The sequence below is a fragment of the Pleurodeles waltl genome, chromosome 1_2, assembly GCF_031143425.1.
Source record: "Pleurodeles waltl isolate 20211129_DDA chromosome 1_2, aPleWal1.hap1.20221129, whole genome shotgun sequence".
Lineage (NCBI taxonomy): Eukaryota > Metazoa > Chordata > Amphibia > Caudata > Salamandridae > Pleurodeles > Pleurodeles waltl.
Genome location: NC_090437.1, coordinates 902,792,591 through 902,819,911, shown reverse-complemented (window position 1 = coordinate 902,819,911; position 27,321 = coordinate 902,792,591). Strand labels below are relative to the sequence as shown.

The 27,321-nt window shown below is 46.2% G+C and overlaps 1 protein-coding gene across 6 annotated transcripts in view; it reads left to right on the top strand.

Moving 5' to 3' along the window:
* Positions 1 to 20,029, top strand: part of FAT1 (FAT atypical cadherin 1) — a 347,884-nt gene extending 327,855 nt beyond the window's left edge. For 4 of the 6 annotated variants that reach the window (XM_069200198.1, XM_069200162.1, XM_069200172.1 and 1 more), the window contains 2 exons: positions 17,586 to 17,621; positions 18,563 to 20,029. In XM_069200198.1, the coding sequence (XP_069056299.1) occupies positions 17,586 to 17,621; positions 18,563 to 19,191 (665 nt within the window). In that variant the 3' untranslated portion in view covers positions 19,192 to 20,029. The remainder of the gene's footprint in view (positions 1 to 17,585; positions 17,622 to 18,562) is intronic. The other 2 variants (XM_069200189.1, XM_069200206.1) reach the window with 1 other exon arrangement.
* Positions 20,030 to 27,321: the final 7,292 nt, after the last annotated feature.

Sequence of the window (27,321 nt, the reverse complement as noted above, 5' to 3'; positions counted from 1 at the left end):
ATGCTCTATTTCGTGGTAGTGTGGTCGAGCAGTAGGCTTATCCAAGGAGTAGTGTTAAGCATTTGTTGTACATACACATAGACAATAAATGAGGTACACACACTCAGAGACAAATCCAGCCAATAGGTTTTGTTATAGAAAAATATCTTTTCTTAGTTTATTTTAAGAACCACAGGTTCAAATTTAACATGTAATATCTTGTTTGAAAGGTATTGCAGGTAAGTACATTAGGAACTTTGAATCATTTCAATTGCATGTATACTTTTCAAGTTATTGACAAATAGCTATTTCAAAAGTGGACACAGTGCAATTTTCACAGTTCCTGGGGGAGGTAAGTTTTTGTTAGTTTTACCAGGTAAGTAAGACACTTACAGGGTTCAGTTCTTGGTCCAAGGTAGCCCACCGTTGGGGGTTCAGAGCAACCCCAAAGTCACCACACCAGCAGCTCAGGGCCGGTCAGGTGCAGAGTTCAAAGTGGTGCCCAAAACGCATAGGCTAGAATGGAGAGAAGGGGGTGCCCCGGTTCCGGTCTGCTTGCAGGTAAGTACCCGCGTCTTCGGAGGGCAGACCAGGGGGGTTTTGTAGGGCACCGGGGGGGGACACAAGCCCACACAGAAATTTCACCCTCAGCAGCGCGGGGGCGGCCGGGTGCAGTGTAGAAACAAGCGTCGGGTTTGCAATGTTAGTCTATGAGAGATCAACGGATCTCTTCAGCGCTGCAGGCAGGCAAGGGGGGGCTTCCTCGGGGAAACCTCCACTTGGGCAAGGGAGAGGGACTCCTGGGGGTCACTTCTCCAGTGAAAGTCCGGTCCTTCAGGTCCTGGGGGCTGCGGGTGCAGGGTCTTTTCAAGGCGTCGGGACTTAGGTTTCAGAGAGTCGCGGTCAGGGGAAGCCTCTGGATTCCCTCTGCAGGCGGCGCTGTGGGGGCTCAGGGGGGACAGGTTTTGGTACTCACAGGCGGAGAGTAGTCCGGGGGTCCTCCCTGAGGTGTTGGTTCTCCACCAGCCGAGTCGGGGTCGCCGGGTGCAGTGTTTCAAGTCTCACGCTTCTTGCGGGGAGATTGCAGGGTTCTTTAAAGCTGCTCCTTTGGATAAAGTTGCAGTCTTTTTGGAGCAGGTCCGCTGTCCTCGGGAGTTTCTTGTCGTCGTCGAAGCAGGGCAGTCCTCAGAGGATTCAGAGGTCGCTGGTCCCTTTGGAAGGCGTCGCTGGAGCAGAGTTCTTTGGAAGGCAGGAGACAGGCCGGTGAGTTTCTGGAGCCAAGGCAGTTGTCGTCTTCTGGTCTTCCTCTGCAGGGGTTTTCAGCTAGGCAGTCCTTCTTCTTCTTGTTGCAGGAATCTAATTTTCTAGGGTTCAGGGTAGCCCTTAAATACTAAATTTAAGGGCGTGTTTAGGTCTGGGGGGTTAGTAGCCAATGGCTACTAGCCCTGAGGGTGGGTACACCCTCTTTGTGCCTCCTCCCAAGGGGAGGGGGTCACAATCCTAACCCTATTGGGGGAATCCTCCATCTGCAAGATGGAGGATTTCTAAAAGTTAGAGTCACCTCAGCTCAGGACACCTTAGGGGCTGTCCTGACTGGCCAGTGACTCCTCCTTGTTGCTTTCTTTGTTCCCTCCAGCCTTGCCGCCAAAAGTGGGGGCCGTGGCCGGAGGGGGCGGGCAACTCCACTAAGCTGGAGTGCCCTGCTGGGCTGTGACAAAGGGGTGAGCCTTTGAGGCTCACCGCCAGGTGTTACAGCTCCTGCCTGGGGGAGGTGTTAGCATCTCCACCCAGTGCAGGCTTTGTTACTGGCCTCAGAGTGACAAAGGCACTCTCCCCATGGGGCCAGCAACATGTCTCTAGTGTGGCAGGCTGCTGGAACTAGTCAGCCTACACAGACAGTCGGTTAAGTTTCAGGGGGCACCTCTAAGGTGCCCTCTGGGGTGTATTTTGCAATAAAATGTACACTGGCATCAGTGTGCATTTATTGTGCTGAGAAGTTTGATACCAAACTTCCCAGTTTTCAGTGTAGCCATTATGGTGCTGTGGAGTTCGTGTTTGACAGACTCCCAGACCATATACTCTTATGGCTACCCTGCACTTACAATGTCTAAGGTTTTGTTTAGACACTGTAGGGGTACCATGCTCATGCACTGGTACCCTCACCTATGGTATAGTGCACCCTGCCTTAGGGCTGTAAGGCCTGCTAGAGGGGTGACTGACCTATACTTGCATAGGCAGTGAGAGGCTGGCATGGCACCCTGAGGGGAGTGCCATGTCGACTTACTCGTTTTGTTCTCACTAGCACACACAAGCTGGTAAGCAGTGTGTCTGTGCTGAGTGAGAGGTCTCCAGGGTGGCATAAGACATGCTGCAGCCCTTAGAGACCTTCCTTGGCATCAGGGCCCTTGGTACTAGAAGTACCAGTTACAAGGGACTTATCTGGATGCCAGGGTCTGCCAATTGTGGATACAAAAGTACAGGTTAAGGAAAGAACACTGGTGCTGGGGCCTGGTTAGCAGGCCTCAGCACACTTTCAATTGTAAACATAGCATCAGCAAAGGCAAAAAGTCAGGGGGCAACCATGCCAAGGAGGCATTTCCTTACAACCTCCTTCAACTTACCTGCCTGGTAGGCGCTTGTTAGACATGGTAACCATTACACTAGAAAAATCTTGCAAATGGCCAGAAAAAGGCATTGTAAGAAAAATTATCTCAAATGGCTTCCAGATCTCGAGTCAGAAAGGGTTAAATGTGGAATCAGGCCATTTGCTTTTGATGGCTGTCTCTTGAAAAGAGTTTGAGCTAAGGGTTGTAACATACTCAAAAGATGGATGAGGAATATGTGTTTTTCAGATGTAATCTTTGTCATCTTTAAATTTCAAGTAGAAAATATACTTAACAAGAAATTTGTTTTAATCAATCAGTTTTTCTACCTTTGCCATAAAAACATGACTTTAATACGGTCAGGTGTTTCCATCATCTCATCATATTAGATAGCCCTCATCTCCAGATGGATGATGTTCAGTGTCTTGCACCTTCAGTACCTGCCATAATTCCACACTCTTGCCTACCGAATGAATGGTATGCATGTATCCTTTTTTTCTGGGCTGTAATTTAGGAATTCCGATTTCAGAGATTCAGCATTAGTTAGAGGATTGGGTTGCAGAGATAATTGTAGATAGCAGTTAATCAAAAGATGTTGTGGGGATCTGGGTAGAGTCACAGAGGGTGGAGATATTTGTAGATTGGTAGCATGTGTGTGAAGTATAGTGCAAGGTATGTATTTGGGTGGACTGGTGTAGAATGTAATTTTCCTTTGACATCCTGTTGGCACAACGATGCTTCCCAAATTGCTCCAGGTGCTCAATTTTCCCACCTTCCCTGGTGGTTCATTTCATAACCACCCTTCAGGTCTCGTGCATTAAAGAAGGAGCTGCTCTTATCTCCTTCTGCTGTGAATTGTTGTGTCCGCACACTATTCTAGCTGCAAAGTGAAAACACTTTCTTTTATTAGATTAGCAGCAAATTTTGTATCTCCTCCTCGCTCCAAAATCAATATATTTTATTCTCCGTTGTTCTGCTCAGCCTGGCAGAGGGTAGTAACCCTGCACTTTATCTCTCATAATTTCCACTCACTTTTGCACTGATGTTGTAGATCGGCCACAGCACCATATTTTGTGTTGGCTTAGTCTTCTGGGTCTGGATTGTGTCTTCTCGACTTAAGTACCACTATTCTGAAATACTGAGGCATATTCTTTTAGATAGTCAAATTTTGTATTTAGTTAGGTAGTGTTATGTTCTGTTTTATGTTGCATTTCCATTATTCTAAATCTCGAGCCGCCTTGGTTTTGGTGAAGGATTTCAGGAGTGGTAGTCCTCCTCTTGTAGGTATGTAGTAAGCCTTTCTTTGATACAAAAATTTTGTTTTCTTTTTAGGCCCTTTTCCTAAGAATAGGCATTGTGTGTTAGGCCCCAGTGGGGTGTGGACAAGTCCCTTCATAATATATCTCGTACTCTAAAGCTAGCCACATGGCTTGTTGCACTCGTGGTTGTACTATTACTGATGAAGTCTTCTCATGGGCCTTGGGAGTCTCCTGCCATATTAGTTGGATTGGACTATTTTCAAAGGACCTTCCTGTCATTTCCAGCTGCAGAATCAGTGTTTCCACCCAGGTAATTACTTGCCTGTCTTCCTTGTTTTGCAGTCAAGCCCTTCCATATACTGCTATTGTGCCACACCACATACTGCTTGCTCTGTCTGCAGTCAGACATCAGCTCAGGTGGGACTTCCATAACCCCAAGTTTGTTTTCAGATCATCTTAGACTTGACACAGTTTGTGGGCATGCACACAAGCACCACCTCCTTTCTGCCTCTGTCTGATCACCTGGTCAAATACAGGACACCCTTTTGATGGCTGTTATCTTGGAGGGTTGTTGATTTCCCTGGCTGCTGTATGGTCACCCCTTCGGAATATCTTTTTTTGGATGGGATGCTTTCTCGAATCCTAAAGTTATCAGATGGCGGGGGTTTCTTTACTTTCTAGCTAGTGGTGTGTTTTGATAGTAAAATAAATTATCTGCAGGCTATTGGGTGTTCGATGTAGTTCAGAATAAAGCTGAAGGTGTTATAAGTTAATTAAAAAAAAAAAAAAAAAACTTTCTCACAAACTGACAAACTGGTTTTCTTAATCCCAACTTCCAATGAATAAATCAGACCTCCGTTTTTTGTATAATATAAAGGACTGTCAAAAAAGGCTTTGTGCTCCACTAAATTTGCCTCAAGTGCTAATGGGGGAAAGTACTGAAGAAAGTAGGCGACATAGAGAGAGAGAGCTGGCGATGTAAAGGTTTTTTGTTGTTGTTAATCAGTCCCACATTACCTACTTAATAAACTAGTCGGAACTACTTGCCCACCTTTGCCACGCCTCTTACTGTGACATATTGCCTACCACTCTATTTCTGTAGTTCTCATCTATCTGCATAAGTAAATTCTCTGTTACCTCGTATCTCTTTTTGATGGACTTCCTGTGTGTAGCCTCCACCTAAGTTAGTGCCGGGTGTCTAATGTAAGTGTGTCTCAGTTCCTCTGAGACCTCTTTAGTTGATGGGAGGTCTACTCAGGGGGCAGAAGCTACGTAACCCAGGAACTGGCAAAGGCATACCGCGGGTCCATTTTCATTTAGTACTACTGTATACGGAACTGCGCTCTGCAGCAAAGCTTTGTAAGGCAGACATTTGTGGTGTACATTTTCCCTATGCAAGTGCTCAGTACTTCCTTCACAAAAAGCTTACGCATGCCGAGTTTCCGAGCTACTGTTGCTGGAAAATTTGAGTCCTGGTCTGTGCCATCATACCACTTATGCTAAATGGCAAAATGTGATTGTTGCAAATCCTTCCGCAAACCAAGAGTTGGTTTAGGCCTCTGGTGATTCCTGCATGCCTTCTCATTCAAGATATAATTTCCAGTTGCCTGCCAAGGGCACCATCCTTTTCTAGTGTAACTGCAAACAGATTTAGTATTTGTTCGATTCTTGTGTTGCCTGGTGTTTGCACAACAGCTATTTCTATCTTTGGTGAACACCTTCTGGGTGAGTGGGCTTAATACCTGTTGGTAGTTGGATCTTTGCATGCTTAATGTTTTAATATTAGCTCAACAATCCTATTAGCAGAAGGCTCCATATCAAGCCAGTGAGCGAAATTCTTTAGGCCAATTTCAGTGACAGAAAGTGCATTTCTTAAGGGTTCCATGGGAAAACGGGCATGGCGCTTCCCATTCTAGTCAGGTTATGTTTTGGAACCTGTTGTCCATAAGATTAGACAAATGGTGAGACTGCTGCATACCTTCACACCTCTGAGACTTGCCTTAGTTTCTCGTTTTCTCAGGTTGTATTTCTAAGCCTCTGGCAAATCTGTACATGTTCAGCTACCCACCGTTTACCAATCGGCATGCTCAAAAGATGAACAGCTCGATTTGATAAGCGTCAGTTTTCATAAACAGAAACAGTTTAATTAAAAAACATTTTTTTTCTTCTTCAATAAGCCAGATCTCAGAGGAACAATTTTGTTTAGGACCTATTTTTCACAAGCAGCCACGCGAGCAGAGATTCTAATCCCATAAATTTGGTAATTATTTATATTTCTATAATTTTGAGAACACACACAAAAACGAGCTTTGAGGGACTCATGTGAAATATTAAATGGTCCCACTGTATTATTCATTTCTCATATTTATACTACTTTATGCTTGCATTTTACAGCTGCAGGTTGCTTAATCAGTCGCCGCAACATGGGCCTGAAAAATGCATTGTGTGCACTTTGCAAACATTCACGCTTAGTGGATGGTAGACATATGTATATGTATAACAGTATATGGTGAGGTGTTGAAAGTTATTGTGCAGGTTCTAGTCAAAGGTGTATGGAGCAGACTCTTGGTATGGTGTCTTATGTAAATGGTGGTGGGTGGATTCTCGCATTGTATTTTACGTTAGTGTTGACAAGTGATTAATGACAGAATTTGAGTTGTGACTTGTAATCTAGAGGTTATAGCAGAATGAAAGATGGTTGCATTGGGAATGCAACATGTAATGATATTGCTCTGCCCATGAAAACTGTAATTCTGAGGAAGACGGAAAGCCAATGAACCGATTAATAATGGGGATAAAGGGTACTGTAATCTCATAGACAGACACAAAATGTCCCGTAATTGTACTTTCTAGGGGAGGATCTAAGTAGAGTACATAAAGACTTTGTAAAGTTTTGATTAATAAAGGAAAGAAAATTTAAGTGACCAAGTTTGCAATCTGAGGTGATAGCTGTAAAGAAATGGCTCCCTGTTGCAGTTACCCCCCACTTTTTGCCTGATACTGATGCTGACTTGACTGAGAAGTGTGCTGGGACCCTGCTAACCAGGCCCCAGCACCAGTGTTCTTTCACCTAAAATGTACCATTGTTTCCACAATTGGCACAACCCTGGCACCTAGGTAAGTCCCTTGTAACTGGTACCCCTGGTACCAAGGGCCCTGATGCCAGGGAAGGTCTCTAAGGGCTGCAGCATGTCTTATGCCACCCTAGGGACCCCTCACTCAGCACAGACACACTGCTTGCCAGCTTGTGTGTGCTGATGGGGAGAAAATGACTAAGTCGACATGGCACTCCCCTCAGGGTGCCATGCCAACCTCCCACTGCCTGTGGCATAGGTAAGTCACCCCTCTAGTAGGCCTTACAGCCCTAAGGCAGGGTGCACTATACCACAGGTGAGGGCATATGTGCATGAGCACTATGCCCCTACAGTGTCTAAGCAAAACCTTAGACATTGTAAGTGCAGGGTAGCCATAAGAGTATATGGGCTGGGAGTCTGTCAAAAACGAACTCCACAGCTCCATAATGGCTACACTGAATACTGGGAAGTCTAGTATCAAACTTCTCAGAATAATAAACCCACACTGATGCCAGTGTTGGATTTATTAAAAAATGCACACAGAGGGCATCTTAGAGATACCCCCTGTATTTTACCCAATTGTTCAGTGCAGGACTGACTGGTCTGTGCCAGCCTGCTGCTGAGAGACGAGTGTCTGACCTCATGCGGTGAGAGCCTTTGTGCTCTCTGAGGACAGAAACAAAGCCTGCTCTGGGTGGAGGTGCTTCACACCTCCCCCCTGCAGGAACTGTAACACCTAGCAGTGAGCTTCAAAGGCTCAAGCTTCGTGTTACAATGCCCCAGGGCACTCCAGCTAGTGGAGATGCCCGCCTCCTGGACCCAGCCCCCACTTTTGGCGGCAAGTCCAGGAGAGATAATGAGAAAAACAAGGAGTCGTCACTGGCCAGTCAGGACAGCCCCTAAGGTGTCCTGAGCTGAGGTGACTCTGACTTCTAGAAATCCTCCATCTTGCAGATGGAGGATTCCCCCAATAGGATTAGGGATGTGACCCCCTCCCTTTGGGAGGAGGCACAAAGAGGGTGTACTCACCCTCAGGGCTAGCAGCCATTGGCTACTAACCCCCCAGACCTAAACACGCCCTTAAATTTAGTATTTAAGGGCTTCCCTGAACCTAGGAAAATAGATTCCTGCAACAACAAGAAGAAGGACTGCCTAGCTGAAAACCCCTGCAGAGGAAGACCAGAAGACAACAACTGCCTTGGCTCCAGAAACTCACCGGCCTGTCTCCTGCCTTCCAAAGAACTCTGCTCCAGCGACGCCTTCCAAAGGGACCAGCGACCTCTGAATCCTCTGAGGACTGCCCTGCTTCGACGACGACAAGAAACTCCCGAGGACAGCGGACCTGCTCCAAAAAGACTGCAACTTTATCCAAAGGAGCAGCTTTAAAGAACCCTGCAATCTCCCCGCAAGAAGCGTGAGACTTGCAACACTGCACCCGGCGACCCCGACTCGGCTGGTGGAGGACCAACACCTCAGGGAGGACCCCCGGACTACTCTACGACTGTGAGTACCAAAACCTGTCCCCCCTGAGCCCCCACAGCGCCGCCTGCAGAGGGAATCCCGAGGCTTCCCCTGACCGCGACTCTCTGAAACCTAATCCCGACGCCTGGAAAAGACCCTGCACCCGCAGCCCCCAGGACCTGAAGGACCGGACTTTCACTGCAGAAGTGACCCCCAGGAGTCCCTCTCCCTTGCCCAAGTGGAGGTTTCCCCGAGGAAGCCCCCCCTTGCCTGCCTGCAGCGCTGAAGAGATCCCTTGATCTCTCATTGACTTCCATTGCGAACCCGACGCTTGTTCTAACACTGCACCCGGCCGCCCCCGCGCCGCTGAGGGTGAAATTTCTGTGTGGGCTTGTGTCCCCCCCGGTGCCCTACAAAACCCCCCTGGTCTGCCCCCCGAAGACGCGGGTACTTACCTGCTGGCAGACTGGAACCGGGGCACCCCCTTCTCTCCATTGGAGCCTATGCGTTTTGGGCACCACTTTGAACTCTGCACCTGACCGGCCCTGATCTGCTGGTGTGGTAACTTTGGGGTTGCTCTGAACCCCCAACGGTGGGCTACCTTGGACCAAGAACTGAACCCTGTAAGTGTCTTACTTACCTGGTAAAACTAACAAAAACTTACCTCCCCCAGGAACTGTGAAAATTGCACTGTGTCCACTTTTAAAATAGCTATTTGTGAATAACTTGAAAAGTATACATGCAATTGAAATGATTCAAAGTTCCTAATGTACTTACCTGCAATACCTTTCAAACAAGATATTACATGTTAAATTTGAACCTGTGGTTCTTAAAATAAACTAAGAAAATATATTTTTCTATACAAAACCTATTGGCTGGATTTGTCTCTGAGTGTGTGTACCTCATTTATTGTCTATGTGTATGTACAACAAATGCCTAACACTACTCCTTGGATAAGCCTACTGCTCGACCACACTACCACAAAATAGAGCATTAGTATTATCTCTTTTTACCACTATTTTACCTCTAAGGGGAACCCTTGGACTCTGTGCATGCTATTCCTTACTTTGAAATAGCACATACAGAGCCAACTTCCTACATTGGTGGATCAGCGGTGGGGTACAAGACTTTGCATTTGCTGGACTACTCAGCCAATACCTGATCACACGACAAATTCCAAAATTGTCATTAGAAATTGATTTTTGCAATTTGAAAAGTTTTCTAAATTCTTTAAAGTGCTGCTAGGGCCTTGTGTTAGTCCCTGTTAGCATTTCTTTCAGAGTTTAAAAGTTTGTAAAAGTTTGAATTAGACCCAGAACCAGTTTTAGTTTCTTAAAAAGTATTCCAACTTTTAGAAGCATAATGTCTAGCACAGATGTGAATGTGGTGGAACTCGACACCACACCTTACCTCCATCTCCAGATGAGAGAGCTAAGGTCACTCTGTAACATAAGAAAAATAACAATGGGCTCCAGACCTACCAAAGCACAGCTCCAGGAGCTGTTGGCAGAGTATGATAGAGCCAACCCCTCTGTGGATAACACAGAGGAGGATGATAGTGAACTGGAGGAAGAATCCCCTCCACCAGTCCTATCTAGGGAGAACAGGGCTTCTCAAGCCCTGACTCCAAAAATAATAGTCAGAGATGCTGGCTCCCTCACAGGAGGGTCCAACCTCTCTGAAATCACTGAGGATAACTCCAGTGAAGAGGACATTCAGTTAGCTAGGATGGCCAAAAGATTGGCTTTGGAAAAACAGATCCTAGCCATAGAAAGGGAAAGACAAGAGATGGGCCTAGGACCCATCAATGGTGGCAGCAACATAACTAGGGTCAGAGATTCTCCTGACATGTTGAAAATCCCCAAAGGGATTGTAACTAAATATGAAGATGGTGATGATATCACCAAATGGTTCACAGCTTTTGAGAGGGCTTGTGAAACCAGAAAAGTTAACAAATCTCACTGGGGTGCTCTCCTTTGGGAAATGTTCACAGGAAAGTGTAGGGATAGACTCCTCACACTCTCTAAAAAAGATGCAGAATCTTATGACCTCATGAAGGGTACCCTGATTGAGGGCTTTGGATTCTCCACTGAGGAGTATAGGATTAGATTCAGGGGGGCTCAAAAATCCTCGAGCCAGACCTGGGTTGACTTTGTAGACTACTCAGTAAAAACACTAGATGGTTGGGTAACTGGAAATGAAGTGCATGACTATGTTGGGCTTTATAATTTGTTTATGAAAGAACACATTTTAAGTAACTGCTTCAATGAAAAGTTGCATCAGTATCTGGTAGACCTAGGTCCAATTTCTCCCCAAGAATTGGGAAAGAAGGCAGACCACTGGGTCAAGACTAGGGTAACCAAAACTTCCACTGGGGGTGACCAAAAGAAAGGGGTTACAAAGCATCCCCAGGAGAAAGTGGGTGACACTAGAAACAAACAAAAAGAGTCCTCTGTAGGCCCCCAAAAACCAGACCAGGTGGGTGGGCCCCGAGACACAACCCAAAACAAAGGTGGGTACCAGGGTAAGAGCTGGGATGCCACTAAGGCATGGTGCCATAACTGTAAACCGACAGGGCACCACACCAAGGACACTTCTTGTCCCAAAAACAAACCCCCTAGCAAAATCCCAGGGGTGACCAGTGTAGCCCTTGGGGATGACTCCTCAGATGAGGAGGTCTTCTTAGCCTTCAACTGGAAAAAGGGCCCAACAGGTGAGTTGGAGATTCCAGAGGGAAGTAGACACTTCCACCACCTACTGGTGAATGGAATCCCAGCCACTGCCCTGAGAGACACTTGTGCCAGTCACACTATTGTGCATGACAGGCTGGTGTTCTCAAACCAGTACCTCCCAGGTGAGATGGCCAGAGTAAGAGTTAGCCCAGACAGGGTCACTGATAGGCCTGTGGCTTTTGTGCCCATAGAAGTGGGTGGGACTTTTAGCTGGAGAAGGGTGGTAGTCAGTACAGACCTCCCCCTTGAATGACTACCCAGAGGTTAGTCAGAGCCCAAGAGAGGAACTGGTCCAGTGCCAGTCCTCTCCCAAGGATTCTGGAGTGCCTGCCTCTGCAGTAAATGCAAGTAGGCCCCAGAAGAAAAAGAAAAGGAAACAGAGTAGGAAAGGTGGACAACCTTTAGCCAAGGTTCCAGCAAGCCAAGGAGATTCTGCTCCAGTAGGGGAGAACTCCAAAAGTGGCTCTGATAAAGTCCAACCTGACCCACAAGAAGTCCTGGCTAGTCAGGCAACTGTTAAGCCTGAGTGGGTGGCTCCTCAGCTAACAGAAGAAAGAGTGGAAGAAGGGTGTTTACTACAAGATGTGGTAACCCCCCACTCTAATACAGCAGACAGGCACCCTGAACCCAAAGAAGCCTGTAACTTAGCCCCTTCCCTTGTAGGTGAAGAGCTAAAGGTGTGGTTCTGGGCACTGATAGCTGTCAGTGGCCTCTGCTGGGTGTTAGCCTTTATGGCTGCACTATCCTTGGCATGGTGGTCTGACCCCATGCCAAATAGCAAGTTAGGCCCCCTGACCCTGCTGGTCATGGTGGGGTTACTCCAGCTCTGGGTAACCTCTTTGGGTAAGCTAGGGGTGACCCTGGCTAAGATAAGATTAGCAGAGGTGGATACCTCTAACCCCAAAATAGAGAGAATGGGTGAAGACCTAAAAAGCACAGGCAAGAGGCAGTTCAGACTAGGTCCTATCACTGTGGAAGTGGGTCAGTTCCCCAGAGGGAATGACCTGAACAGGAGGATGTAAGGCAGAGTAGGCCCTGCAACAAACCAGCCTATTTCCTCTACTCTTCCTCGCCTGACAGACTAGGAAGACTCTCCCAGCTTTGGCTGAGTCTCCTGGCCTGTGGGCTGGGGGGGGCTTGTGTAAAGAAATGGCTTCCTGTTGCAGTTACCCCCCACTTTTTGCCTGATACTGATGCTGACTTGACTGAGAAGTGTGCTGGGACCCTGCTAACCAGGCCCCAGCACCAGTGTTCTTTCACCTAAAATGTACCATTGTTTCCACAATTGGCACAACCCTGGCACCTAGGTAAGTCCCTTGTAACTGGTACCCCTGGTACCAAGGGCCCTGATGCCAGGGAAGGTCTCTAAGGGCTGCAGCATGTCTTATGCCACCCTAGGGACCCCTCACTCAGCACAGACACACTGCTTGCCAGCTTGTGTGTGCTGATGGGGAGAAAATGACTAAGTCGACATGGCACTCCCCTCAGGGTGCCATGCCAACCTCCCACTGCCTGTGGCATAGGTAAGTCACCCCTCTAGTAGGCCTTACAGCCCTAAGGCAGGGTGCACTATACCACAGGTGAGGGCATATGTGCATGAGCACTATGCCCCTACAGTGTCTAAGCAAAACCTTAGACATTGTAAGTGCAGGGTAGCCATAAGAGTATATGGGCTGGGAGTCTGTCAAAAACGAACTCCACAGCTCCATAATGGCTACACTGAATACTGGGAAGTCTAGTATCAAACTTCTCAGAATAATAAACCCACACTGATGCCAGTGTTGGATTTATTAAAAAATGCACACAGAGGGCATCTTAGAGATACCCCCTGTATTTTACCCAATTGTTCAGTGCAGGACTGACTGGTCTGTGCCAGCCTGCTGCTGAGAGACGAGTGTCTGACCTCATGCGGTGAGAGCCTTTGTGCTCTCTGAGGACAGAAACAAAGCCTGCTCTGGGTGGAGGTGCTTCACACCTCCCCCCTGCAGGAACTGTAACACCTAGCAGTGAGCTTCAAAGGCTCAAGCTTCGTGTTACAATGCCCCAGGGCACTCCAGCTAGTGGAGATGCCCGCCTCCTGGACCCAGCCCCCACTTTTGGCGGCAAGTCCAGGAGAGATAATGAGAAAAACAAGGAGGAGTCACTGGCCAGTCAGGACAGCCCCTAAGGTGTCCTGAGCTGAGGTGACTCTGACTTCTAGAAATCCTCCATCTTGCAGATGGAGGATTCCCCCAATAGGATTAGGGATGTGACCCCCTCCCTTTGGGAGGAGGCACAAAGAGGGTGTACTCACCCTCAGGGCTAGCAGCCATTGGCTACTAACCCCCCAGACCTAAACACGCCCTTAAATTTAGTATTTAAGGGCTTCCCTGAACCTAGGAAAATAGATTCCTGCAACAACAAGAAGAAGGACTGCCTAGCTGAAAACCCCTGCAGAGGAAGACCAGAAGACAACAACTGCCTTGGCTCCAGAAACTCACCGGCCTGTCTCCTGCCTTCCAAAGAACTCTGCTCCAGCGACGCCTTCCAAAGGGACCAGCGACCTCTGAATCCTCTGAGGACTGCCCTGCTTCAACGACGACAAGAAACTCCCGAGGACAGCGGACCTGCTCCAAAAAGACTGCAACTTTATCCAAAGGAGCAGCTTTAAAAAACCCTGCAATCTCCCCGCAAGAAGCGTGAGACTTGCAACACTGCACCCGGCGACCCCGACTCGGCTGGTGGAGGACCAACACCTCAGGGAGGACCCCCGGACTACTCTACGACTGTGAGTACCAAAACCTGTCCTCCCTGAGCCCCCACAGCGCCGCCTGCAGAGGGAATCCCGAGGCTTCCCCTGACCGCGACTCTCTGAAACCTAAGTCCCGACGCCTGGAAAAGACCCTGCACCCGCAGCCCCCAGGACCTGAAGGACCGGACTTTCACTGCAGAAGTGACCCCCAGGAGTCCCTCTCCCTTGCCCAAGTGGAGGTTTCCCCGAGGAAGCCCCCCCTTGCCTGCCTGCAGCACTGAAGAGATCCCTTGATCTCTCATTGACTTCCATTGCGAACCCGACGCTTGTTCTAACACTGCACCCGGCCGCCCCCGCGCCGCTGAGGGTGAAATTTCTGTGTGGGCTTGTGTCCCCCCGGTGCCCTACAAAACCCCCCTGGTCTGCCCCCCGAAGACGCGGGTACTTACCTGCTGGCAGACTGGAACCGGGGCACCCCCTTCTCTCCATTGGAGCCTATGCGTTTTGGGCACCACTTTGAACTCTGCACCTGACCGGCCCTGATCTGCTGGTGTGGTAACTTTGGGGTTGCTCTGAACCCCCAACGGTGGGCTACCTTGGACCAAGAACTGAACCCTGTAAGTGTCTTACTTACCTGGTAAAACTAACAAAAACTTACCTCCCCCAGGAACTGTGAAAATTGCACTGTGTCCACTTTTAAAATAGCTATTTGTGAATAACTTAAAGTATACATGCAATTGAAATGATTCAAAGTTCCTAATGTACTTACCTGCAATACCTTTCAAACAAGATATTACATGTTAAATTTGAACCTGTGGTTCTTAAAATAAACTAAGGAAAGATATTTTTCTATACAAAACCTATTGGCTGGATTTGTCTCTGAGTGTGTGTACCTCATTTATTGTCTTTGTGTATGTACAACAAATGCTTAACACTACTCCTTGGATAAGCCTACTGCTCGACCACACTACCACAAAATAGAGCATTAGTATTATCTCTTTTTACCACTATTTTACCTCTAAGGGGAACCCTTGGACTCTGTGCATGCTATTCCTTACTTTGAAATCGCACATACAGAGCCAACTTCCTACAATAGCATTCTAAACAGAAGTTGGTGCTGGCAAAGCTTGATCAGTGGAGTGAGGTATCTGTCACCTGTATAATATCCAGGTCAGGGAAAGCTATAGAAATCAACCCGCCACTACACAATATGGGTCAGATCTCAGAGTGAACACACTTGACTTGGACCGAGGCTTATGAGAAAGTAAATCATTGTCAGTGTGCATGGTGTCCAGGTCTATTGGCCCACTAAATCTCACTTAGAGGACCATAAATGATTTGCCATCTTCACTGATGCACATTTGATGCAGTATTTTTGATGTCCCATGTAAATCCCTAGGTGGACAGAAACCTGCTCCTAAAAATATAATGATGCCACAGGAGCAGGTTTTCGACTACAAGAGCAGATTTCTGACCTTTTCAAAATAACTTCCCTGGGAATGCATTTCGCCTATTGCTTAGCTTTGGAGTTTGCAACTCACATTTTCCAGCTATTTTCTGGCTTTATCTGTTTTAGGATGTCCAGAGTGAGTTTGTTCCTCTGCTAGAGCAAAGCCTTCTCTCACTCTACCTCTCCTTGTATTCTTCCACAAGTGTTCCTTTCTGAAAACAGGCCTGTAAATCCTGTACTTATCTTGTCACATTTGCTGTGCATTCAAAATCAGAGGACAAATGTCATGCTTTGCCTTCGGAAGGTGATTGGTGTTTACTTTTCTTCCTCTTACTTCAAAGTGGTGTTTACATTTCTTTCTCTGATCTAATCTGCACCCTATGCCGCTGCACTCTATGCCAATACACCCTCACAACTGCACTCAACTCTCCTCTTCAACACTGCACTCTCCACCACTGAAATCTATGTAACTCTACCCTGCAATACTGCACTCTGTGCTAATGTACTGTACACCACTCTGTATCACTGCACTCTGCACCAGTCTGTGCTGCTGCACTCTGCTGCTGTACTAAGGGTCACTGTACTCTACGCTGCGCTCTATGCCACTGCATTCTGTGCCACTCTACGCTGCACCACTGCACTCTACAGCCCTGCATTGTACGCCACTGAATTCTATGCCACTGTATTCTTCAGTGCACTTTGCCACTGCACTCTGCACCACTGCACTCCATGCCACTGCAGCAGTACACTCAATGCCACTGCACTCTGTACAACTATTCTCTACACAACTGCAATCTGTCGCTTAATACCACTGCTGCCTATGCTACTCTACTCTGCGCTACTGCATTCTATGCCAGTAAATTCTATACCTCTGCACTCTACGCCACTCTTCTCTTCATCACTCCACTCTGTGCCACTGCACTTTGTAGCACTCCACTCTATGCCACTACATTCTATGCCATCATACTCTATGGCACTTTACTCTGCACCACTGCATTCTGTGATGCTGCGCTCTACTATGCAACACTCTAATCTATGTGACTGCATTGTACACCACTAAATGTTGTGCCGCTATACTTCCTTCTACTCTGCCGCTATCTACACCAATGCATTCTACACCAGTCCACTCTAAGGCACTCCACTGTGCGCAGCGCCACTGTGCCACTCCATTACATGACACTCTGTCATTTAACTCAACAACACTCCACACCAGTCTCCTCTACACCACTAACTTATCTATGCTGAACAGCAGCCACAGCAGTGTGCAAAATGGCTAAAACACATTAGCAAATCTAATAGCTCTTGCATAGGCTAGACCTATTGTCTGTCAGTGCTTGTTTTCGATACGTGTTCTGCTGGCTCACAGTAAGATGAATAATTTTAAAGCCGTTTCCCAGCATGCGCTAATTCCTGTACCATGTATGAGCTAGTGTAGAACATTAGTCTCTTCCTAGAACCCTTTACGTTCACAGGCTGGTGTTGTGGAAGCAAGATGCAATGATATGTGCGAGGCGACTGTCCAGGGGGGTTTATCAGCTGCTGCCTAGGATTGTGCCGAGTAGAAAAGCTAAGAGCCAATCAAGATGCAGTATTTTTATATTGTACAGTGTTTCATATACAGTTGTTTTAGTAGGTCATTCCTTCTCAGATGTATTGCATATGTGAAATTGCCATGAGTTTTAGTAATTTTGTAATGGAAAACTATTTGGTGCTCTTTTAACCACGGAGTTTAGCTTGTTTTTGATGTTGCTGTGATGTTTTTAAAACCAGTCTTGGGGGAGTGGAAAATAACGCTGCAAGTAGTGCATGCTTTACATACTGTTCTGAACAAATGTCAAGCATGTTGGTGACACTGTAGCTCGGGTAATATTTTGAATATTGTGTGAATTTTCAAATTTGTGAAAAAGTTCTGAAATCCATAAATAGAATTAAAATGTCGTCCTTAGAAAAATGATATGCTCCGGTCAATATCACGAGAAAGATGCGGGTTATTTTGTAGAAGAACGTAAAACTCGGGCTCCAAATTTCCCAATTGCGAAAAAAGAACCTTGTACTCCACAAGGCTGAAAGCAGCAGGCTCGCTTGACCTATTCACTGGGCCATTTGTCAAGGAAGTGCGCGCTGCACCAGACACCGTCGAACAGACCTCTGAGCGCCCTTGCTCCATTGGAGGGATTGTGGGAGGGAGTGGTTTTCTGCTATTTACATTACTGTTACTCCTCACCTGAGAAAACGTATTATTAGAAGTCTAACTTAAAAATGTTTCCTCTTTTTCTTCTTTTTACTTTTTCTTAAGAATCTTTTGCTGTTCCTGACCTCAGGAATTCAAGAGGTGATTTCAGCATGCCATCCTTCAATGTTAAGCACTAAAATCACCTGCTTTTTCCGTTTCACAAGTGTTTGTTGGCATTCGGTTTCTCGGTGTTTCAGTGCATGTCTGTGTGCTTCACTTCCCACCATCATGTCTATCTGTTAAAGTCGAAAACAAATGTTTTACTTGCTTAAAAGCTTCCAATTCTATATGATTTTCGTAACCCTTTTTCACACCACATATGCAAGTGTCCTTTGCTTCAAGAACTTAAACGAGACTGATGCTGAAAGCAGGATGCTTCCAAGAGTTACATGGTCTAGAACTGTGTGGGTTCCCCATCTCGTATTTTGCCGCTGATAGACTCTAAATCAGGAGTTTCCATTGTAGATGAGGTAATGCCAGAGTTTCAGGATTTTCAAATATGTTACATTTGCATACAGTGACTGTAAATGCAACATATTTACATAGGCCATGGCTGTCTTAAAAAAAAAAACAAAAAAAAACAGGTATCGATAGGGACGTCCTTTGGATAACCTTGGGAATACCGGTACACTGGCAGTAAAAAGTCAATGGGTATTTTATGATATGCTCGAGGTATGATGCCACTTTGTTCACTCTGTATTATGCTGCTAATAACACATTTATGTATGTCCTTGTAGAGTTTACAAGAAATACGTATTTGTGAGGGACCAGTTTCCAGTAATCTGACTTCTAGGGAGTAATATTCTCATCAGATCAAATTTTTTGTATTACTTTTTACAAGAAGAATGCTGTGATAAAGATACAGGCTTTCTTCTTGTTTTAAATTTTTAGTGCCTGTCGAGAGCTGGGGAAAATGTGAGTTCTCCACAAATGATAACTTCACTAACAGCTGACTCCTTCTAATGCAGTGTTTTTGCACCACATTCCTGTTTGATCAAAACGTTAAGAAAGTTATTTTATCATTGTTTTTGCATTCACAGGTTATCATTGGGACACTTCGGATTGGATGCCAAGTGTGCAGTTACCAGGCATTCAGGAATACCCACATTATGAAGTGGTTGAGGAACCGGCTCCCCCTTACACTGATCCAAGCGCCATCGATACAGACTATTACCCTGGAGGCTACGACATTGAAAGTGACTTTCCACCACCGCCTGATGACTTTCCTGCACCCGATGATCTCCCCCCACTGCCGCCAGAATACAGCGATCAGTTTGATTCCATAGACCCACCCAGAGACATGCCCATTGTAGGTAGCTTGGGTTCTTCAGCAAAAAGTAGGCAGAGGTTTAATCTCAGCCAGTATCTGCCTCATCACCACTACCCTGCAGACATGCCTGACCTTCAGAGCACAAACAGTGGAGACAACAATGGGTACAGAGAACCCTACGCTTCTTACACTCTACGGTACGAGGGAGGCTTTGAAGTGCCGATGGTGGACAACATGTCCATGTCTGTGTACACTTCTACAGCTTCTTGCTCCGATATGTCTGCGTGTGGTGAAGTGGAGTCCGAGGTCATGATGAGTGACTATGAAAGTGGGGATGATAGCCACTTTGAAGATGTAGTAATCCCGCCTCTGGATTCTCCACACCATACTGAAGTTTGACGCTGTAACTTGACGAAAAAAGTGCCTGGACGTTAGTCAGATTTAAAGATCCTATAGTCGAACACTATCTTTTATTTTTCTCGTTAGCAGCAGTGTGTGTATGCTTGTGTTTCAATGAGCTCATTCTTGCACAACTCCACCAAGTTTATGCAGCTCATTCAAACATTTGTATATATGCCTATTTGCATTCCCTGACTTCTCCTGATTGGACAGAAATGATGACTATTATTGGCTGTGCCATGTCAACATTTTTTTATATTTGCATTATCTATGTAAAAGAAAAGGGGAAAGAAAGAAGACATACCACTTTGCCATGTTAGCATGACACGTTTTGTATAGCTTCATTTTTAATTCCTTTTTTTTGTAAATGTTCTGTACAGTTTAGATTTTCTTGGTTTTAATTAGAATTTGTAGATATTTTGTGAATTTAGCTTTCCGACGATCTTACTTATGTTAATGACCGTTGAGCAAGCGCCATGACCTCTTATACCCGGGCTCCACTGTACAATCTCTTCCCCCCGCTGAATTTTTCATTTCATAACAGTTGACACATGTTCATGCAATTACAAATTGTACATATTCTGTGAAGCAATCTGACTGTTTTGGATCAGGTGTATGGTAATGTCTTAAAAAAAGATAATGTATTTTAGAATTGTAACATTTTTCCCTTCATGGAAAGTGTAATGGGGACACTGCATACTTATTTAGAACCAAAACCACCAAGACACAATTTTTTATAGTGTCTGTATATTTGTGATGCAATGGTCTTGTAAAGGTTTTTACTGCAAACTACCATTAGCCACTCTTTCTTACTGACAATAAATTATTAATAAAATAAGGGTCTGTTCTCCCTTTGTTTATTTGTGTTTATATAGAGCCCCTTCCTAGTTGATAAACAAATATTTATTTTAGTTTTCTCAGCCTTTCTATGTCAGCCCCTGTTAACTGTAACCGTTCGTTAATTTGAAACGCCACGACACAACAGTGTCTTATTATTAAATTATAAATTATGGCACATGTTCATACAAGATCCCTAGTAATGGCGGCCATACCAGCTATGTCTGAAAAGAGGACAGCAAATACAGGGTTCTAGTATGAAGAAATGTACATTTCTGCTTTAGACATTCTAAGCTGTAAAATAGTTTTTGACATGCTAAAACGTGTGCAGAAATATTAATACCTTTGTGCTGCATAGTGCAGAGGGTATTTTTTGCCTTCAGTTATTGTACTTGCTCTTTGCAGCATTTTTCAGTTTATTAGTGTGAATGATCAATGTACTCAAGTGTATAAACAGTATTTGAAACTCAAATCTGAAATTTATATTGTGGGGACCCATGCTTTCTGACCTACCACCCTACATTCTTCACTGCTCCCCCCGGGTACAGAATCAAAGTGCATTTACTCTTTTGGAAAGAGGGTTTTCTTAGCTGAGAGTTTGGCATTGATGTCACTGAAGGCTGTGCTACAGCACTGCACACTCTCACTGTGGCATATGGCTAGATAGATTTTGTAATTCAGGAATGCATTTGCACTTATTATCAATGAGGAACAGAGCATGGCTAAGTACAAATTGAGAATGGGTATAGACACAACAGACTGTGAGGGTCATGCAATTGGCACCATTGTGGGAATCCAGGGGTTATGCATGGCTGTGTGCCACAGGATTTTCTGGGGACAAGCAGATATCCCTTACGGTCTAGCCATTTGAGTGCTCCAGGATTTTGGGAGAATAAGCGGACTCTCCAATGGAGTGTTTAAAAAACAACTGTGCTTCAGCTTGCTTTCTTAGGCCCAGTAATATTATGATAATGAAATTTCAGCGGATGCTCTCAGAAACTTTCCTCTTGTCAAAGGAAAGGCAGCCCATGCAACAAACGTGTCCAGCCTTTTCTTGTTGCCAGGGGATGTGGTGGTGGCAGAGACCATGGACACACATAGAACAGCAGTCCTCCACTTTGTCATTTGCCCCGACTGCAGCCAAGCTGTTTTTGATTTCCCTGCCTACGGTCAAGGGCAGCAAGTAGAGGGCAGGGTACTCTTGCTGCCTGGTTGTAGTGCAGTTAACTCAGTCCAGTGGGTGCTACAGATTGTTCAGCTTCTATATATGCCCACCTCCCCTCCTGTTCTTCCTGTATTTGTTCAGACTTCAGCAGATCATCCCTTCATCCTTGTCAAGGAAAATTCAGACTAGGGCATAGAGAGTTCCTGAGGTAGAGCAAAGCATGGGGTTTTACTCCCTGAGCTTTTTGTTGCTCAAGACAGCAGGCTCAGGTTGATATTAGACCGTTAGTTCTTTAACACCTTATTGCAGGAGGACAGGTTCTATATGTGGACCATGGCCCAGGTTTCTTTTGCCCTGCATCCGTGGAACTGGATGGTGTTCTTGGATTTGCAGGATGCATACCTTCATGTGCCCATCCTTGTCCCACAAATACATCCTCTGGTTTGTTTTGAGATCAGAACCCTTTATTTCACTGTCTTGTCCTCTGGCCTCTCCTCAGCCTGCCAGGTGTTTATGTAGGTGATGGTATTGCTTGTTGACTTTCTTCGCAGGTTGGAGGATACGCATATTCCACTGCCTTAATAACTGGTTGTTGAAAATTAACTTACCCTCTGGTCCAGACCACCTATAGCCAACTACCTTCCTGCTGTCCTCCCTGGGGTTTTCAATCACCGAACCGAAATTCCATCTGCACCCCAAGCATTTAATTCATAGGAGTCATCCTGGACACAGAGTTTTTCAGGGTGTTTCTGCCCCTGCAGCGAATCCAGGACAATCTCGAATGACATATCCCTGGTCCTTCACTGGTGGCTGGTAGAAACTAGCTTGAACTCTTGCAGGTCATTCTCTATAGCCCACCCAGACCTCATGGCAGGTAGTGGTGCATTGCCTTTCAGATGGGGTGATCACCATAAAGTGGTGAAAATTAAGGGGACTTTGGTCTCTGTTGAAGATGAGGCTCCATATCTGTCTTCTGGAACTTTTTGAAATGTTATTGGCCCTAACCGTCTATCTTTTGTCCATCAGGGGTAAGCTGCTAATGATCCTGATAACAAAGTTCTAGTAGTCCACAGCCAAGATTCAGTACAGCAACAAGCAAGATGCTGTGGGATCACGGGCACTGTTTGAGGAGGCACTAAGATTGATGGTGGCTAGGCCTCAAAAGGCTCTCTAATGTGCCTTTGGTAGATCTTTCCTTCACACTGAGAAAACAGTGTTGTGACTTGTGCATTTGAGACCCCACTTCAAGTTTCCCTGGGAGACGCATTCCACCTGTAGTGGGACTGTGGTCTCCTGAATACTTTTCCTTTTCTGCCCAGAGTTATGATGATGGTTGGGAAGGATGGAACTCCACTCACCCTGATGGCACAAGATTGGGCCCGGAGAGCGTGGTAATCCGATCTTCTTACTCTGGGCGTTTGTCCTCCATTCCATTTACCTCCTGCCTCAGCAAAAGAGCAGGCTTCAGGACTCATATCTTCACAATCCACACCTCTATGCATGGAGCTAAAGCAGAACAAATCGGTGGGTTTTCCCCTAGTAGTGGATGTTATCCTAGCAGCTCAGTGCCTGTATGACAAACAGATTGATTCTGATCATTGGAGGAAGCTTGTGGCCCAGTGCCAGGACCAAAAGAGTTGATCTTCTTTAGATTATGCTATCTGAAGTGCTGATGTTTGTTTTGTTACTAGCCCAGTGAGGCTTTGCTCTGGCCACTATTGAAGGTTATTTGCCTGCCTTTCTACATTTGCCTCTTTTAAGTCATGGTTATGATGTGGTTTTTCAAAGGGCTTGCATATCCTGTGCCTTTTATCATGGAACCTCATCTTTATCCTCCTGTTCTTGATGTGCCCACCATTTGAACTGCAGTGGAGACCAATGACACCACCTACTGGCGCTTGGGAGCAGTTGCTTGATAAAATTCCAGATAGGCACCCAGTGGAATTTAGAAGGTTAGGAATCTGTGGTTAGAGTATCTACCCAAATTTTTTTTTTACTGAAGGTGAGTAACTTGTTTGATTATTTAATTGCAGTTAAGATTAAAGCACATGATACCAGAACAGTACAGACTGGCCCAGCACAAGTCAAATATTTGATAGTAGGTCCCTATACTGCAGAAATGAAATTCTACTGGTAAATCAGGAGATATTCTGTGAACGTACACTTGTGTGGACCTCTCACTTAGTAAAAGTCCCATACCAGTGATGGAACTGACATATCTAATTTGTTGCATTCCTGTGCTTGCATGTGTGGCTGCTCTGAACACAATGTGATTATAGCTGGAGAGGTTTTTTTCTGAAATATAACTTATCTGGCTGGGATCAGTAGTGCTCCACACATTGTTGGCACACAAGTTACATAGCACTGCTAATCTCAAAGACACTGGTTCCAGACCCTGACAGAAGTCCTCTTGCACCTATGTCCTGATTTGAAGCTACAAAATTGGACGACGCAGCAAGAAGAGACTGCCAGACCATCAGTGAGGCCTACTAAGGACTCAGTCAATGTGCCAATCTCAGTCAGAAAACCAGTTGGACTGCAACCAATACACAACCCCCTAAACAATGTTAGCATAAGTTGTCTTTCTCATAATGATCAGTTCCATTAGACAAGACAGGGACATTAGTGGAAACACAAATCCTGTTTCATAAATGAATAACACATTCAAGAAGCACTCCAACATGAAATAAGCATTTCAAATATGTATTTTAAAATCCCAGTCTAATGTACATGATATGAATTGTAGCCATACACTGGATGCACATTATGGGTGCTCTTGCTAACGTGATTTAGAACAATAAAGCCTATTGTTCTTTCTGAAGAGCAAGCCTGGTGCTTTGGTTATATGGCAGTTGACAATGCCAAAGAATGAACACACCTCAGGGAGCAGCCAGTGGAGGTCCATTCACCTCACAGCAATCTTCGATAAGAGTGGATGCTAGAGACATGCCCATCCGTGGATGCTGAAGTCATGCCCATCCGTCCTTCCTGTCTGATATCACAAAACCCCTGTTTCTTTTCTAGTTTTCTAGCAATATGAAGGTCTAGTGAAGGCTTTCTGTATAAAAATAATAAATATGCAGTGGCAAAATGCCCTTTCAACTATTTTTTAACAAAGCAGTGTTCTTTGAAATACAAAAAAACTGAACACACAATTATAAACCATTTGATAATGAGTAACAATGATATGCGTGGCAGAAGAGATAAAATATGCAAACATATTTGCACAAGCTAGATAATCATGTTTAGTGGCATGTGTGGCTGTAGATAAACATGCTCTGCATACTCCTGCAATCTAGTGTTGGGTCCGGAGCAGGGCAAGTTGCTTTTCTTTGAAGAAGTATTCTGAGTCACAAGATTGAGTGACTCCTCCTCTCAGTGATATTGCGCATGGGCATTGACTCCTTTGTTAAATTTTCTACCCACCGTCGGGTTCAGACGTGTGAGTCTCCGCTCTGTGTATTAACTCTCTTCGGTTCAGTATTTTGCAATCTTTTCCTTCTCGTTCTGATGGTATTGTTATCATTTGTGCTTTTTCATCTTAGCGATCTTGCCGTTCCTTCAGTTTGGGCACCGTCTGACTGCCTTTTGGGGTGCCAGCACCCACCTTGGGCCTACCTTCCACTTGGCTCTGCCTTCAACAGGAATGGTTCCCTGATGGAACGGACCCCATTCCGCTTCTGTCTTCGATGCCATGCCAAATTCTTGCACACCGACCAACATCTTGTGTGCAACCTCTGTCTCTCTTCAGACCATTGCAAGGCTGACTGCGACACCTGCAAGTCTTTCCTGCTCCAAAAAGAACCTTTCAGGATCAATGAGCAAGCCCACTGGAAATGACCTAGAAAATGCCAGATGACACCCCAAACATCTTCGGAGGGGAACCTGCTCAGGAAGAACCTACACAGGAGGAGGAAGCCCTTTCCATACAGGATAGCTCTGAGTTTGATGTTGAATTTGACATCTAAAGCCACAAGGTCACCTCTGTCCAGCATGTGAGTACTGTGGCCCCTGCTGTCCTACATGAATACTCCAAAAATACTTTTCATCCCATCCTTAAGGTCTGCCCCTGCCATCCAGCCATGGTTGGGACCGAAAAACTACTCTGGCCAGCCCGCCTTGCGGCTTGACGGCAAAAATGGCCACCAAGACCAAAGCCACATCATCAGCTTTGACCTCCTCAGCTTTGGACTGAGAGATCATTTTGGTATCGATCCGGATCTCAGGACCAAGCCGCCAGCCTCAACTTTGGTACTGACCAAGCACCGAAAACTTTGGCAGCGAGGCCTTCATAGCTGAAAACCTCAGAAACCAGAAGTTTGAGCCAGTCTTCCACTAGGCCTTCTCCGGTTGAGCCGATTCTGGAGAAAATGGGCACTCAACAGCACAAGCTCCAGATCCAAGAGGGCACAGGTTGAATCCTTTCCACTCCTTCCTCTCCTGTGCTCACTAAAAGCAAACTCTCCTTTCAAGAGTGTTTGGATGTTCCTGTCCCTTCCAAAAAGAAAATGAAGCACAAGGCTACTAGCCCTACACACAAGCTTTCTCCCTACCTCTTCTGCCCCCATTTTCACCTCCACCCCTCCCTCCACAATCCCAGACATCACCTATACAAGGGGATTGCACTACTCAGGGCTCCCCACAATCATACTCTGTGGGTTTAAGGGGTCCTCAAGATGATACCAACCCTTGGGATGCCTATGACCCTGATCTGATTCATTCTAATGTCCCTGGCCTCTACCCCAAACGCCCCTCCCCACCAGAAGACACTACCTCTTACCAACAGATAGTCACTAGAGCAGCTGCATTTCACAATGTGGAGCTGCACAAGCATCCCATTGAGCAGGAGTTCATGTTCAACACTGGCCACCACTCACAGGGAGTCACAGTTCCTCCCCATGCTTCCTGACATGCTTCGGCATGCAGAAGACCTCTTTAAGGAGCCTGTCCACTTCAGGGTGCAGTGGTGGCTTCAGGTGTTGGTTTTTGGCGGTTCCAGAGGCTTCAGAGTCCCTCCTTTGGAGTTTATTGGAAGACAGGTCTGCTGTCCATGGGAGGTCTTGAATCTTTTTGGAAGGCAGGCAGTCTTCCTGGGTTTCTGGAATCCCAGCTGCAGGATGAGTCAACTTTGGAGCAGATTTCATCTAGGGATGCAGACAGGCCGGCAGGGTTGGTACCAGGGCAGCTGCTTCTTTTCTCCTTTTCTATTTTCCCAGCTCTTCTTTGTCCTTGGTCATCAGGATCTGCTTCTCTGGTGCCAGGGGGCTCCCCTAAATGCTGAATTTGGTGCCGTTAGGGGTGTGTAGGGCAGTTGTCAGAGGGCTACTGACCCTTAAGGTCACTGCACCCCCTATATGACCACTTTTTTTGGAAAGTGGGCATAGCCCCGTCCCACAATTCATAGGTTTGCCATCTCAAAGATGGCTACCTCTGAAAAATCATGTTCACTTTGCAGTAGCCCACCTTAGGGGCGGTACTAGCCTGGAGATGGCACTCCTACATTCCTGGCTAAGTTTCCCTCCTGTCCAGGTGCCAGATGGGCTCTGGACAGGGGGAAGTAGCAGCTTCTCCGGTGAGGGGAGCCAGATTTGCAAGGCTTATCAGCAGGTCATCCTGTGGGAGGGTGTCTTACACCCTCTTCCCAGACAGGCTTTTGTTCTGGCCTCCTGAGAGGAGAAGGCTTTCACCACAGGGGCCCACAACAGTGCTTTGGGTGCCAGGATGCCAGAAACGGATCAGTGAGGACACCAGAGGCTGCTAGGATTTCTGGGGGCACCTTTAAGGTGCTTTCGGGATACATGTATCGGTAATTCTGACACTGGCATAAGTGTGGGTTTGTTGCGTAGACTCTCGTTATTCTAACAAGACTACTGGATTTTGAGCGGCAGAATCGCCCACGGTGTGGGGAGACTGAGCCTGACCCACTGCAGGTGACACCTGTCGCTCCAATCTGGTTTTGCTCCGGCCAACTAGCAGTGCCTCATCTCTACCCGAGGGCAGGGATGACTGGGCAGCCGAGCGCATGACATAGTTGGTTTTTCAGGGAAGCATTGGCCACTCAGGTCTCATCCGTTTCTCTGTTACATTAGTCTCATATATATATATATAATAATGACAAACGGAGGCAG